The sequence below is a fragment of the Podarcis muralis genome, chromosome Z (assembly GCF_964188315.1).
Source record: "Podarcis muralis chromosome Z, rPodMur119.hap1.1, whole genome shotgun sequence".
In the NCBI taxonomy this organism is placed as follows: Eukaryota; Metazoa; Chordata; class Lepidosauria; order Squamata; family Lacertidae; genus Podarcis; species Podarcis muralis.
Genome location: NC_135673.1, coordinates 13,617,519 through 13,634,322, shown reverse-complemented (window position 1 = coordinate 13,634,322; position 16,804 = coordinate 13,617,519). Strand labels below are relative to the sequence as shown.

Here is a 16,804-nt window from a genome sequence, read left to right as displayed (position 1 = left end):
ACTTCCCAAAGGATTCTTTGACATGTTGTAGAATGCTTGTTCCTGTTAATGTGGGGTACTGCTGGTTGGGCTTCAGAGGTCTTACTGTCACCTCATGTGAATTGACTTTATGTTCTGGGTATCAAAACCCAATCCATCTTCACAGGGAACTCTAGGAATTGTAGCTTTGAGAGGAGTAGCGTTCTTCTAACAACTCTCACCACACAGAACAAGCTACAGTTCCCAGGAATATTTGGTGGGTGGGAGGAAGCCATGGCTGTTTAAAGCAGGGGTCAGCAAACTTTTTCAGTGGTGGGCCAGTCTGCTGTCCCTCAGACCTTGTGGGGGGCCGCACTATATATATTTTTTTTTGGGGGGGGGGGGATGAACCAATTCCCATGCCCCACAAATAACCCAGAGATGCATTTTAAATACAGTGGTACCTCGGGTTATGTATTTAATTCGTTCCGGAGGTCCGTCCTAACCTGAAACTGTTCTTAACCTGAAGCACCACTTTAGCTAATGGGGCCTCCTGCTGCCGCCACGCCCCCGGAGCACGATTTCTGTTCTCATCCTGAAGCAAAGTTCTTAACCCGAGGTACTATTTCTGGGTTAGCAGAGTCTGTAACCTGAAGCATATGTAACCTGAAGTGTATGTAACCCAAGGTACCACTGTAAAAGCAAACATTCTACTCATGTAAAAACACCAGGCAGACCCCACAAATAGCCCAGAGATGCATTTTAAATAAAAGGATACATTCTACTCATGTAAAAACACGCTGATTCCCGGACCGTCTGTGGGCCGGATTTAGAAGGTGATTGGGTCAGGATCTGGCCCCCGAGCCTTAGTTTGCCTACCCATGGTTTAAAGTGATACTATAGTGCTTTAAATGTATAGTGCAGAGTGGGGCCTTATTCTTTCAGTGGAAAATATTTGGTGGGAAGTATGTAGTGCCTGGAGTGCCTGGCGTGCTCTGGTCCATGGGGTCATGAAGAGTTGGACATGACTAAACGACTAAACAACAACAACAACATATAGCGGCAGGTGAAAGGCCAAAGCCACCGACGCCAGGTCGCAGCTCAACCACTAATTCCTTTCATTCCCACTGTTGGTTCGCGGGGACCTCTAAATTTCCCTGCTACCTATCCACTTCACTTTTCCTTTCAGGGACAGACATTTCCCCCTCTAAGTTTCAGTGACCTTTTAAGGGACTGCGTCAGAGCCTGAGGGTGCTGCACAGTGACGCCAGCCTGCCGAAAATAGTCCTCAAGAATTAGATCAACATGTGCACTGCTAGCCATTTTTTGGGTTGGAAAGAAGGTGACACAGTGTCTGTTTCCCCTTGTGGTGAGCAGAAACAGGATTTCTCAGTTCCTTCATCCTGCGTTCATATTATTTATTTTTTTATAAAAAGACAACAACCACCAAATCTTTTGTCAGCCGCAAGGGAAAGAATGCAACCAGTGAAGAGCCACTTCCCCGCTGCAAAATTATTTGCGATGAAAAAAGACGGCACAATCCGCTAGCCTCATTTGAGACCCTAATGAATCCAAAATGTTGAGAAAAGGCAATTATTCTGGGACTAAGGGGTGGGGAAAACAAACACTTAATTGCACCCATATGAAAAATGTCTGTGAAGGAGCTGGGACAATGCAAGAACCTTGCAGGCATGTGTTGAGTTATCCAACGGCTACTGCAAGGGTAGACGTCAGCATCTGTCATTGATTAGCAAGTAAAAGAAGAGATTTTGAATCCACCAACAGACTTTCTGTGCCCCTCACTTGGGCAGGGTAGGGGATTGGCAAGTAACCCTGGAACACATGAGGGGGAGATGTCTGTTGTAGGCGTTTCTGCGTCAAAAACAATGAGCAATTGAAGGCTCTTGTGAGTGCTAAGGAGTGAGTTTTTTTCTGGAGATACTGAAGGGTATGCAGTACCAGTACCTCTTTTTCTAGAAGAAAAACACTGGTGCTAAGCATTAAGTCACTGAGGAAGTGATCCCACTGGCCTACTACACTGTTCTTTCAGTTGGCCCATGCACAACTGAAGATGCACAATCAGACCTGCTTGATGGATTCCTGATCCACTCATGCAGTGGAATTGTGTCTCTGCATGAGTCAATTTTCTGAGCCCAACAAGAACAGTGACTCGTGCAGAAAAAGAAGCAGGTGGTCCTCAAAACTGCACTGATTTTAACCACAGATTTCAAAACAGAACTGATTGGAAGGAGTTTGTTGGGATTTCTGAGCAACAAGGCTGCTGTTAGTATTTAAAACAAACATTGTGTCCACACCCCTCAGCATCTAGTATTTAGATGCATTCTGCTTCCAAAGTTTGATCCTTAGCTCTCATGGTTAATAGCTGAATTTTGAAATAGATCTAGGGGTCCACAGTATGTTAGTGAATGGTGGAAATTAATTAACGGTAGTATTTAGATAATATTTGGAACATTGAAGCGAAGACCCCAATCTCTGCTGAGAGGTACACACAATTACAGCGGGTTTCAGGCTCTCATCTAGGGTTGTGTTTCTGTTGAGAATCAAGATGTGGAGGAGGCTGTAGTGTCTATAAGAAATATGGCTTAATTACAGGCAAGTTCCCATTTACACATGCACTGTTTGCATGTGACTGTGCACATATGCCGTGCCAGAATTCTGGAAGTGAATCCTGTAATTGCACCCTGAAGGGTCCTCTTGGCTCATGAAGAGACTTTCTCCAGAGCCCAAAGAGGACGTCCTCTTAGGTTGCTGTAGAGGGTCTCTTCAGGAGCCAGTGCCACAGCAGGGCTTTGCTGAGACCTTCTACCTAACAGCTGATGTGGGGGGTAGAGCAGTAGCAACTGCAAGCCACTGGCTTGTCCTCTGTGGGCTCTGGGATGGGTCTTCTCGGGAGCCAGGAGGACTCTCCAGGTGCTCCCCATTTTATGCAATTTCACGTATGCATACGGAGGTTCAGAACGTAACCCCCACATAAATACACATATTTACAGCTGAGTTTAGATGAAGGAGCTGCAGATCTTACAGCATTGCCATCTCACAGCACAGTCTGCCTCCTCTCTTATTTTCAATCCCAAACCTTTCTCCGCCCCAGTAACCACAGACCCAAGGTGTTCTCAGGGATGGGCCATCAACACTTCTTGTCAACTGCCTCTATCCTGGGTGAGGCCCTGACCTGGAAAAAGAGCTTAGCCTGTATTTTTTCACTGGCCTGGAATCTCCCCTTCAATACTCCAAATATTATCTAAATACTACTGTTTATTAATGACCATATATTAATGATTCCTTCGGAAGAAGGTAAGGATTTTTTGCTGGTCTGGATCGCGCCATCGAATTCAGCATCCTCGTTGTATCAGTGGTCCACAGATGACTCTGAGAAGCCTATTAGCAGGGGATAGAGGTGCCGGCTTTCCTTTGTGGAGGCGGTAGTGTGTTTGGGTGAGTTTTCAACATCCTGTTTAAAAATAGCAATGGTATTTACTTTGCCACTGTTAGACTCAACTGCAATTTGCTCCGGTTGCCGGAAAATGTGTTGTTCTTCAGCTAGGACAATGTGTACTTCTCCAACAGAGCCTGCGGGAATTGCAATCTCTCATAGATTGCCTACAGTCCTACACTAAGATGTTGCCAGGCTGTAACTCCTATCATCCCTCACCATTGACCATGTTGGTGGGAGCTCATGGGAGTTGGAAGCAAGCAACACTCAGAGGGCCACAGGTTCCTCCAGGGCAAGCCCAAACAATTTGCTGCTACAATTCCCTGAGTGGTTTAACAGTCAATCCCTTTTCACAGGGAAATTCTAACTCTGTGAGGGGAACAGGGGTCACCTTAAGATTCTCAGCACTTTTAACAAACTATAGCTCACGTAATCTTTTTTGGGAAGCTGTTTCTGTTTAAAGCGGTAAATGTATGGTGTAAATGTGGCCTCTGGGAACAGATTTTCTGTGAGGGAGGAATAACAGAAACAAATGGCAACCAAGTTCTGCTTCAGTGGACACTAGCTTGTTCCTAGTACAGTGGTACCTCTAGATATGAATGGGATCCGTTCCGGAGCCCCGTTCGCATCTAGAAGCAAATGTAACTAGCGACGGCACGTCTGCACACATGCGTGTCGCTTTTTGCCGCTTCTGCGCATGCGCGTGACGTCATTTTGAGTGTCTGCGCGTGCGGAAGTGGCGAAACCCGGAAATAATGCGCTCCATTACTTCCGGGTTGCCGCGGAGCGCAACTCAAACATGCTCAACTCGAAGCATATTCAACCCGAGGTATGACCATAGTCACATTCCTGTCCCCGTCCTCCCATGTCATGTCATCTCTAAGGGCTTTTAGAGAAGCTGTCTCTAAAACACATATTGTCTTTTCCTTGAAACACAGTACTGGGTCAAGCGGGGGAAAGTCTGGTTTAACCGAGGTGTCAGAGACTGGAGCTAGGCCAGCTCCTTTCATCCTAAGTAGAATGGCCAGTCCAAACATCCTGTCAATTTGTAACAGATGTGGGCGCATTCACAGGGGGTTGGGAAAGGAGTGACCTGTTTCAGAAGCAGACTGTTCCAAACTCTCTTGGCCTGAAGGGCCTCTCTTCTCTTGGGACTCGATGGCCATCGCTTGAACCTCCAACCCTCCACCCACCCCCTCCAGTTTTGCTATCTGGGAAGGGCAACAGTACAGCCCCCCCAAAACATAGACCATGCTAAATAGACACACACATAAAATTTTGTCCTCAGAGATTCAGGCTAGAGCAGTTACTGCTTATTTGTTTAGCAGTCATCAGAGATCATTCCATAATTGCAATGGAGCCAAGATTTGGGAGGGCAACAGGATATAAGGATATAATGAAATTGCTCAAAGCTAGCGAGGCACCAAGATGGTATGTGTGTTGCTATTGCTATAGTTACCAAATATATAGTAACTATACAGTCATCCCCCCACTTATGTGGGAGTTATAATTAGGGTTACCAGACGTCTCTGTTTCCCGGGGACAGTCCCCAGATTTGTGAATAAGTCCCTGGAAAATTCCATCCCTGGAATGTCCCCGGATTTCATCAAATGTCCCCGGGAAACGCAGCAGCGGCAGTCTCAGCAGCCCGGAGCAGTTTCCGTGCGCCGCTCTGGTTCGGCAGAAGTGGCTTAGTCATGCTGGCCACACGACCCAGAAGCTGTATACCGGTTCCCTTGGCCAGTAAAGCGAGATTAGCGCCGCAACCCCAGAGCTGGCCATGACTGGACCTAATGGTCAGGGGTCCTTTTACCTTTATCTTTACACCTGAGTTTAGATTAAGGTGGGGTGCATATCTTACAGCATTGTCATCTCAAGAGACATTTGTCCTTCATAGCAGCCCAGCACTGCAGACAGAGCCATCCTAAGCACCACCCCTTTATTCTTGCTCCCCAGCCAGTCCTAATAGCTGATGCCCTCCTGCTCCTGGATGGTGTCCTGTCTTTTTTTCTTCTTCACCTTCCCAGAATACATAGCCAATTGCACCACCTCCTGTCAGCTCCCCCCACCCTTTTTCTATATTCTTGTATGGCATTAGGGCAAGGCTAAGAGGGTGGTTAGGGACGCTGATGGTGCTGTGGGTTAAACCACAGAGCCTAGAACTTGCCGATCAGAAGGTTGGCAGTTCGAATCCCCGCGACAGGGTGAGCTCCCGTTGCTCGGTCCCTGCTCCTGCCAACGTAGCAGTTCGAAAGCATGCCAAAGTGCAAGTAGATAAATAGGTACCGCTCCAGTGGGAAGGTAAACGGCATTTCCGTACGCTGCTCTGGTTTGCCAGAAGCGGCTTAGTCATGCCAGCCACATGACCCGGAAGCTGTACGCCGCCGGCTCCCTCGGCCAATAAAGCGAGATGAGCGCCACAACCCCAGAGTCAGCCACGACTGGTCCTAATGGTCAGGGGTCCCTTTACCTTTAAGAGGGTGGTCTTCTCATCTAGGCAGTTCAGGACCTCAATACACACTGCCCAGGCTTGCACCCCAGGGAGGTCACTTCGGTGCTTCTAACACAGCCATTTGACTTCATCCCTGGAGGTACACTCCATTGTCTCTCGAGACAGATGGATGCCAACTGCTATTCAGGCCCCTCCCCATTACCTTTGCAACTCCTGTTTTGTGCAGACCCAGACACCTTCTTTGATGTGTGGATGCTTGGCCCTGGTTTCATAATGGTTTACATTCAACCAGCCCATCCAGACTAGTTTGCTTAGGCTAAACCCAGGATTTTCCATGTGTGGCACTTTTCAGGGGAATTGCTGCAGCGGTTATCTTCCCTTCAATATGCCCAATATTCATTTATTGCTAACATTCACTAACAAATTCTAGTATCCCAGAAATAGCAATATATACAAGTCAGTTAATATTGGGAAAGGTGGTAAGACCTTAGCACGGTAATAGGGAACCTGTGGACCTCCAGATGTTACTGGACTTTAGTGTCCGTCATCCCTGACTATTGGCCATGCTGTCTGGGGCTGATGGGAGCTGGAGTCTAGTAATGTGTGGAGGGAGGGCAGCACAGGTTCTCCATCTCCATCTTAGCAGAGAGGAATTATTATTTTGTCAGAGATAAGCTCCGTATATAACAATGGGTTTCTATTTGATTGATTATTGCTATTTTTCAAGCTTTTTCACTAGAATTCTTTTGGACCACACACATTTTTTTAGCTCTTTTTTATTTGTAGGCCACCTTGAGTCCCTGTCAGGGAATAAACTGGTATATAAATTAACAACAACAGCAGCAACAGCTATTATTTTACGGAGCACTTCAGTTGCAACAACAACAATTATTTTAAGGAGCACTTCAATTACTTGCTAATTTTTCAGGCTGACTATTGTCCACTGTCACAGGTGGAAGCAATATGCCTCTGAATTTGAACTGAATTTATTACGGTCCCAGACCAGACTCACATACCGTACTAAACAAATCAGAAACACAATAAAATTCAGTTTAAGTTAACAATAAATATAACAATAAACAAAACAGTTATGGCAGCAGTTAAAATATGGTTTAGGTCTTAATCTCTACAATATTATCCATAGTTTACTTCTAAGACCTTATTGTATAATGTCTCTGAATCGTAAGTGCTGGGAATCGCTAGGGAAAATAGTGTTCTGGCTGCAGGCTTCCCAGAGGCGTCTGGTTGGCCACTGTGAGAACAGGATAGTGCACTAGATGGGTCACTGGTACCATACCACAAACTCTTCCAATGTTCACATGTTGCAACATGAACACATGCATTCCAAAACAGAAATAGAGCCTATGTACTTGCACTTTTGAACTGCTAGGTTGGCAGGAGCAGGGACTGAGCAATGGGATTCGAACCTCCGAAAGACTTTTAGCAGGTGCTAAAAACATTCAAGGATACACACCTGACATCCATAGGCAGGGAGTTAGAGCCCCATTTGCACTACAGATTTCAAGGAGTATAATAGTGCTTTAAAAGCCAAATAATCCTGGGAGCTGTAGTTTCTTAAGGGTGCTGAGTGATGTTAGGAGACCTCCCTATTCCCCTCCCAGAGCTACAATTCCCCGAGTTCCATGGGAAGAGTGCTTGGCTGTTAAACCACTCTGGATATTGTTGCTCTGGGAGGGAAAAGGGGGTTTCCTAACAAAACACAGCTCTATTAACAATTTACATTTTCCAGGATTCTGTTTGAAGTGGTGTGAAACTCAATGAAATGTATAGTGCAAAGGAGGCCTTAAAAGATCCCATTCCTTGCAGCCACAGAATGAACATTATGTGGCAATTCTAAAAGTGCCAGTTCCACTTACAGCAGCTATCAAGTGGGCACATATGGGGTAGTTTATTTGAATTAAAATAGAAACTTTAGAAGCTTGTTGCAAGTTGATTTTCTAAATAATTCCATTACCCTAACCTAACAGAAATAAAAGGTTAAATGCTGAGACCCCAAGATAAAAACAATAAGGTAAAGTGGCTGAGGAGGGTTTCACCCTTTCAGATATAGGTAGGAGAGATCACCCCACTCATCCCTGAATTTCATCCTGCCAGCCTGCCTGCATGTGATGCTGAATTAAGGCTGTGTACACATCATTCATTTAAAGCACCCATCCACCCAAGAAACTTGGGAACAGTAGTTTAAGGGTGCTGGGAGTTCTAGTTCTGTGAAGGATAAACAACAGTTCCCAGGGGTTTTGGGAGGTGAAAATGTGCTTTCAATGTACCGTTTGGCGGCTGCATCTTAAAAAATAATTTCTGCAGTTTGCAGGGGAGAGGGGAAAAGGGAGAAAAACAAGGTCACTCTAACTTACCCAGGTGAAGGGTGATATTGACTGAGTTGGGGTGCTGAACCTCAAAGGCCATGGACTGGCTCTGCCACCACGTGGGCTCTTCCTGGCTATGGAAGTCTGTCAGGTAGGTGGCGTTGTGGTGGAGCACATCGCTGCCGGCATCACAGCGGTGGCAGAGTGTGGTGGAGTCTCGTGTTCCCATCTGGAGACAGTAATCCTCTGGTGGGGAGCCACATGTGTTGGACACCTGCGCAAGCCTCCCAAATGCGGCATTCTCAAAGATGGGCATACAGCGCTGTGCCCGTCCATGGGCATCATAGCATGAATCCATGGCCCCCATGGTCAGATGCAGGCCCAGCCAAACCAAAGCCAGACACCAGATAACCCCAGCCATGATCAGTCTCAAAGAAGCCACTGAAATGTCTTTACACAATCCCAGGCTCTAAAGAGCCGCTCACAATTCCCTCCTGCTCCTCCTCTGACTGAGCAGAGAGAATCCCACAGATCTTCTCTCTCCCAGTTCCATCTTGTGGACGGAGATGGAAACGTCACACTCCACATCCAAAGGTTATTTTGTAGGGCTGGGTGAAAATGGCCTCCCAAAATTCTCAGGATCAAAGAAAGAGAGAAGGGGACTGGATGTTTGTTTGTTTGTTTGTTTGTTTGTTTGTTTGTTTGTTTGTTTTGGAGGGAGGACACTTAGAGAAAAGGCCCCTAAAGAACCAAAATCTTTTATTGTGCTCAGATAAATCCCTTCATTGAGGCAGCACATCTTATGGTACTAGCAACTTTCCAAGGCCACATTCACACCATAAATTTAAAGTGCTATTGTTATAAGAATTTTAAGTTCATATTATTAAAAAATGTTCATAACTGTATATATAAACTACATGTCTGAAACCCCACAGATTAGGTCCTGAACAAATTGACCTCAAAGATTTCTCTGCCAGGTCAAAGTGGGAAACCTCCCCATTGTCTCTTTCCTCAGAAATCCTGTCTTCAGGGCACAATCAAGATATGAACAGGGTGTGAGCCTGTGACCTGTGACCTAGATTCAGGAATTAAGTAGTTATAATAACAAAAGAGAGGCCAAAATCCAGATAATGCAATCAGGTAACTTGCCAGACAGGAGATAAACAACGCACTCAGATTTCTGCTGTAGACTGACTGTTCTGTGATGTAGGTAAGATGCATCTTGTTATGTATTGGGCCACCAGGGGTATCATGTATATAGTTTTCACTCAGGTCCACGTCAGTTAATTTAGGCGGGAAACCCTGGGTTGTTGTTGTTACAATGTTGACAGTCGACTGCCTATAAAAGCAGGCCGGCTGAACGGTTTGCTGTTCAGTTCAGTTCCAGCTTACTTATAAGGAACTACTTGGAGAAATCTCTGTGTCATCTGCTATGTCCACCCACTATTTAATATATCTGGGGGGGTGGTCTTGGGCTACACCTCTTCTGTGATGTATGTATGATGTTTCTGGGGGTGGTCTTGGACTCCAGGCCGGGCAATTTAAAATGTCTATATAAGGGTGGACATACCTTGGTTCTGGGTCCTCCTCCTTCTCCTGTGTGTGAAAGGGGCACCCTGTTGCAACAGTTAATAAAGATCAGGCTTACTAGCTGCTTTGCTTCTCAATATTCTCTGGTTGGTCTCTGTTATTTTCTCCTACCGATAGAGAACCTACAACAGGACTCTGTATGGGCTCTTGGGTACCCCATAAGGGGAAAGGAGCAGTTTTATTACTTATAACAGCAATGATAGCAATTTAAACAGTCATGGCTTTCCCTAAAGAATTCTGAGAGCTGTAGTTTGCTACAGGTGCTGAGAGTCATTAGGAGGCCGCTATTCCTCTCACAGAGCTACAATTCTCAGAGTTCCCTGGGAAGAAGGATTGATTGTTTATACTACTCTGAGATTGTAACTCTTGGAGGGCAATTAAGGCTCTCCTAACAACTCACAGCACATGTAAAAAAACTAGAGCTCCCAGAATTATTTGGGGGAAGACATGACTGCTTAATGTAATAATAATAAACATAATAAAAACAAGAAAAAACACCAAAGAAAACCTATAAGCCCCACTCCCACAAGCATATTTAAAGGGACATAGAATGTTAATCCACCAAGGCCCCTTGAGATTAATCTACTGTAACAGTGGAGTCAGGGACGCGGGTGGCGCTGTGGGTAAAAGCCTCAGCGCCTAGGGCTTGCCGATCGAAAGGTCGGCGGTTCGAATCCCCGTGGCGGGGTGCGCTCCCGTCGTTCGGTCCCAGCGCCTGCCAACCTAGCAGTTCGAAAGCACCCCCGGGTGCAAGTAGATAAATAGGGACCGCTTACTGGCGGGAAGGTAAACGGCGTTTCCGTGTGCGGCTCTGGCTCACCAGAGCAGCGATGTCACGCTGGCCACGTGACCCGGAAGTGTCTGCGGACAGCGCTGGCCCCCGGCCTCTTGAGTGAGATGGGCGCACAACCCCAGAGTCTGTCAAGACTGGCCCGTACGGGCAGGGGTACCTTTACCTTTTTTTAACAGTGGAGTCAAGATCCTGGTGAATGCAAGCAATTTTATCCTCAAAATGCCTTGCAAACAAGTCACAGCAAGCTGCCATTCGTTCTGCCACCTCCTTCGGGCCAGACTGTAGCAGGCTCCATACTACCTGGGAAAGCTCTGCTGGACAGCACAATGAGGATGCAAAGGAGGCAGAAGAGTAAAGCTTCTTTGCTGTCTTCACTGCCACTAGGTAGGCTCAATGATGAGCCCTCACCAATATTCAATTGCATACAACCAGAGTTTCCCCCCACTTGCGTTCAAGCTGTCTTCCAGCCTGTTTTCTCATTCTAAGCTCTAGAGTATAGCAGGGAGCCGGTCACCTCTGCATGGATGTTGAAGTCCCTCAAAACCAGCATTCTGGGATTCCTCAGCACAGCCCCTGAGACCATCTCTGTCAGCTCAGGCAGGAGAGTGCTGGGCAGCAGGTAGGTGGATGATTGATTAGTGAGTGCCTATTTTGTCAGGGAGATAAAAGAGCCAGGTTTTGCTGAAGAATGTTAAATTGGGGGTTTCTCTACCCTTCCTCAAAGAGAACATCCCTGTAGAACACCCATTGGTGTGCGGGCCTGTTATAGAAAGAAATAGGGTTGGGTTTTGCTGCCCAACTCCCCAAGGAACTGAGTCCCCCAAGTCCATGATCCGTTAAAGATGAATGGATGGAGGAGGCAAGATCCATAGAAAGCAAGGCTGATCTTTATTTTCTGTTGCAACAGTTTCCTACCCTCCTTCCATGGAGGTAGGAAAGACTCAGAACAATGGTGCGCAAGCCCCTATAAAGACTTTTGAAATTGCCCACCCTGTAGCCCAAGACCACCCCCCAAAACATCATACATGCATCACAGAAGGTGACGGTCTCCAGCAGAAATTTGAGAGAGAGTGTTGCCTCTCTCCTGTCAGGATACTTGATAATGCCTTACTTGATTGCATTTTCTGTGTAGCCTGGTCATTCCTTTGAAATGGTAAATGCTTTAGTCCTGTCCTTTTTTTCTAAATAAATGATTAGGGGTACTCTCATTTTGAATCAGGAAAATCACCATTTTATAGTTCAAATCAGGGGAAATAAATACAGTAAATAGACAAAAGTACAAAGAACATGCATTACCTCATATTACACAACATCTTTTATTTTTACAGAGTCCTCAATAACTTTACACTTCTTTGCCGGCTGTGATGATGAAAAATAGTAATTTTCCTACTCATATTGAAATACTACCTCTCAGTTTTAAAATTTTAAGTTTCTTCTCCCGATAGATTCATGCATACCCCTTCGTCCCCCCAGAAAAAAGCACTGGGTACATTTAAACAAGGCTTATCAATTCCCCAGATGTTCAGTGTCCAGAGCTTCAGTGTCTGGCACCCAGAAACTCAGGTGAGTCTGGCACCCACAAACTCATAACATTTCACTTCCTTGCAGCCTAAGGAGGCCTAAAGGTGAAGTCATAATACTGGACAGATTACTACAGGGTGTTGAGAAGGGTTATTTTTAACTATTAAGTGAGAGACAGCAGGCGTAATCTAGGCCAGAAGTGTTTTCCATTGGTGACCCCACCATGTTGAAAAGTGTGTATGTGTGGTGTTTCCTGTCCTTTCCAGAAATGCACCGTGCTGGATGGAGCCAGCTCTAGATCTTTTCTAAATAAATGAAATAAGACTGCTTAACCTACCGAAAGATATATTTGAAAAATAAATATTAAGGGGAACAATGCCCATTGTTAAGCAAAGTAGCTAAAGTAACGGTGTCATGTCCTCCATTGTGACACGTCCCTCTGCTGAGTGACTTTGGGATGAGGACTTTGGGAAGAGAAACTATTTGAGGATAGTTCAGGCGAGAAGAGGTAGTTTGTGAGTAAGCAAAAATGTTTTCTAACACAAAGAAGAGACACTCTTCATCTAAAGTGTAAGTAGGATTCTTAATTCTTTCTGCATTCTGCTTCTTTTGCTATCCCTCAAGATTTAGAAACATAGGGAACCTTGTCATGGTTAGATTAATTTTTAAAGATTGTCCTCAGGGCCACCTTAGATGCTTTGAGGGAAATGGCTTGCCTTCTCCTTTGTGGGCATCATCACAAGAAGGGCATCTCCCAGTTTTGGAGGGACTTTGGACAAGATGCCTTCCTCAGTGGGTTCAACTGTATGCTGCACTCTCCATTAGAGGTTTCTGAAAGCAAGTTCAGCTGCCAGGTGCCCCAAATTCAGTCCAGAGATCGAGAGTATCAAGGAAGTAACCAGAATCCATTTCCTGACTATTTCCCCTCTTCTTCCCTAGGTTTCATGGTCTGTGCAGGCTGCACGGGCTGCTGGCCGCCTGCTGTCATGCCCGTAAACTCCATCCCCTGGCCTGGGAGGAGAAGGTGAAATCAATTTATGTTCGACCAGGTGACCGGGGGATGGATGCCACCAATGCTGATACGGATGCTGGGTGTTGATCTTTGTTCATGAGGAACAGTGATACCAGAGAGAATCTGGCTCACTTGCGGGCAGGGAGGTGGGGAGGAGAAGCAGCACTGGACTCCAATACATCTCCATGCCTCTGTCCCACCCTTCCTTCAGCCAGCCTGCCAAGGTGGTCCTGACCTTCAACCCCTCTACGGAGGTCTTATGATTTGCTCCTCCTTGTTCCTACAACACCTTGTCCAAAACCCTCCGTGTAAAATAACAACTTTTTCCCCAGTGTGACATCACACACACGTTGCCCTGGCAACTTGATGCTCAGTTACCCTTTTGACTTGTAGATGGTTTTTGTGATGGGTTAGTAGCAGGGCCATCATCTCCCTCTGTCACTGGTGGAGGAAGGGGGTTGCAGGGGGTGCGGTTTGCCCCAGGTGTCATCCCTGAGGGAGGTGACATTGCCATCCCACCCCCGTGGGACGCTTGCCCCACCCCCAGGTGCACAGCAGCTAGCTCCGCCTGTGGCCAGTCCCACCAGCTAAAAAAAGGAACAGGAAAAACAGTGGTGATAGGAACAGTCTGTCCTAATGGGAGAACAACTAGCAAAAGAAAGCAATTTACATAAACAATTACAGTACCTTAAATATGCACCTTAAATATGGCACTTTCACTCATGACTAAAATCAGATTAGCAATATGTTTATGGAGTTTTATAAATATGTTTATAGAGTTTTATATAACCAAAATAACCCTTTACCTAAAATAATAATAATAATCATAATAATAATAGTGAAAAGACGTGGTATCAAACCTTTAACAAAGAAAGCGCCACAAAAGATAACATTCTGCAGAAGAATTGATCAAGCTGTTAACAAACTGAAGTACTGTATAATAAGAGGCATTGACCCGATGGGCTTGGCAAATCATTTTTTAAGAAATACAGAGACCTACTCACACTTTATATTTGTCAACTTTATTTATCCATCTGGCAAGAGGAATCAGTCACTGATACATAGTTGATCCAGAATAGCTGTCCTACTAAGGCCAGGCAGAGATAAAGCACAGGTGTGTTCATACAGGCCAATTACCAGATTATATTCTTCTCCATTGAAGTTGCACATTAAAAAGTAGTACTTAGAAATTTAATCCATATAGCCGAAATATACGCCTAGGGTTGCCCAAAGAGGGCCAGATTTGATGGAGTAAACATGTGTGAGGGCCGACCAGTTGCAGTTTTGCAGTTGTTGAGCTTTTTTATGATTTTACCCCCAAGTTGTTGAGCATTTTTAGAATTGAGGTTGTTGAGCTTTTAGGATTTTACCCCAGGAGATAGATGGCCACAGGGGCAGGATTAAACCAGAAGACCATTTGTTGAATGTGATTCACAGTGCCTCACCAAACCATTCTTCTTGGCTTTATGTTCCTTAGGCACTCCTGTATACCCCTGTATATCCCCATTGTTCTGTCCAGACACTGAAGTCCAGCTCTGAGGGCCTTCTGGCGGTTCCCTCACTGCGAGAAGCAAAGTTACAGGGAACAGACAGAGGGCTTTCTCGGTAGTGGCACCTGCCCTGTAGAACGCCCTCCCACCAAATGTCAAAGAGAACAACAACTACCAGACCTTTCGAAGACATTTGAAGGCAGCCATGTTTAGGGAAGTTTTTAATATCTGATGAATTATTGTATTTTAATGTTTTGTTGGAAGCCGCCCAGAGTGGGCGCCCAGCTAGCTGGGCGGGGTATAAATAATATATTATAAATTATTATTATTATTATTATTATTATTATTATTATTATTATTATATTTACAAAGCCTTTGATGGTCTGGAATTCTGTTATCTCTTAACATTTTGCAGACATGACAACTAGGCAATCACCTTATTATAGCAATAGCTAAACTCTATTCAAATAATTCAGCTGCCCTAACAATAACAGACTCCTCAGCAATTGCAATCTGGAGGGGGGCAAAACAAGGTTGTCCCTTGTCCCCACTGCTCCTCACCTTCTCTCTTGAACCATTCACTAATATCTTATGTCTTAATCCAAATGTAAAAGGATATTCGAGAGAGGGCAAAGAGCATCTGTTGACAATGTATGCAGATATTGTTGTGATGATGAAAGGCCCTAAGGGGTCAGCCTGTGCATTAAAGGAAGAATTAACATCCTTTTCTGAAGTGGCAGGTTTAAAAGTAAACATTGGAAAATCAATGCTGATGTTTTTCAGTCTTCCACCACTGATTCAAATACACACCTGTCATATTCTTAATACACCAATGTGCTGCTCTGCATTTAGAGACTTGGGTGTGCCAATTCTAAAAATCATGAACCATGAATCTAAACTGAGTTATCCCATTATTTTAAAAATAAACACGGACTTTTAAAAGTGGAACAAATTTACAGTTTCCATTTTAGGCTCTTGCAGCAGTACATATCATGTTAATTCCTTGTTTTCTGTTCCTCTTTCGGGTCCTCCCTACTTTTCTCCAACTTCCAAATGGCAAACTAAAATTGTTTCATATTTCAAGTTAAGTCTTCAAGGTTGCCCATGAAATCTTATTTTTATTTTTTTATTTTTAATGAAGGTGGTTGAGGTTTACCAAACCTCTCGGTATACCATGATGCATTCCAATAGACACAGCTAGGTTTCATGATTATGAAGGATGGTAAGAAATGGATCAGCTAGAAGAAAAACAAATAGGCCTAGGTCTGCTATGTGCTTTATCTTTCAAAAACCTTAATCCTTAAAATTACTGCCCAAATGAATAACCCATATTTACAAACTAAATTGAGGATATGGGAAAAATGGAAGTCGAATCTCCCCAGGTTGTTCACTGCTCAGTGCTCTGCAGGCATTTGCCAGTCTGAAAGATTATACTTGAAAAGCTAAAATAAGGAACAGGGTAAAATTGGGTTATTTCAGACTGTGATTTTTTTTACAGGAGTAAGACCAGTAACTTTAAGTGTAAGTGTAAAAATGGGAATTAACTTTAAACAGGCTTCAAATTCTACACATTAAACATTTACTAAAGATTCTGATAAGTTAAACTACATGCAACTTCTTTTGAGTGATCCAAGGTGCCACTAGATAATGGGGATACCCAGGAAATAGTATCAAAAATTTATGTTCACTTAATATAGAACCAATTTGGGGACTCATCTAGCCTAAAATCAATATGGGAAAATGATCTAAAAGTAACAACGGAAGACTCAATTTGGAAAGGCATATGGATGAACAAACCCTTCAAGTCTGTCTGCAAATATTAAAGAACTTTCACTTAAAATCTTCCACAGATGGTATAGGACTCCATCCCAACATCACATCAGCTATAAGCCCCTAATATTGGTGTGGATATGATGCTAAGGGGACAAATATACATTTATGGTGGACTTGTTCCTGTATACAGGTTGTTTGGTCCCTGGTTCACATACATCTAACAACAATAATAAAGAACACAATTGAATTCACTCCAGATCTTTTTATTTTAACAGTGTTCCAAGATACAAAACAAACAAAAAAACAAAAACAAAAAGTAGTATCTAAAGACCTCATCACTTTGGTGCAGTGTGGTGGGATTTTATACAGTATGTTATTAATACTAATTGAAGTTAGTTGATTCCAAAAGTAAATAAGAATGTTTGCCTATCCTG

The 16,804-nt window shown here is 44.4% G+C and overlaps 1 protein-coding gene across 1 annotated transcript in view; it reads right to left on the bottom strand.

Annotated features, from left to right (window-relative positions):
- The window catches only part of LAMC3 (laminin subunit gamma 3), a 65,333-nt gene extending 56,608 nt beyond the window's left edge, over positions 1 to 8,725 (bottom strand). Inside the window, exon 1 of the mRNA XM_077922583.1 lies at positions 8,240 to 8,725. Coding sequence (XP_077778709.1) covers positions 8,240 to 8,612 — 373 coding nt within the window. The 5' untranslated portion in view covers positions 8,613 to 8,725. The remainder of the gene's footprint in view (positions 1 to 8,239) is intronic.
- Positions 8,726 to 16,804: the final 8,079 nt, after the last annotated feature.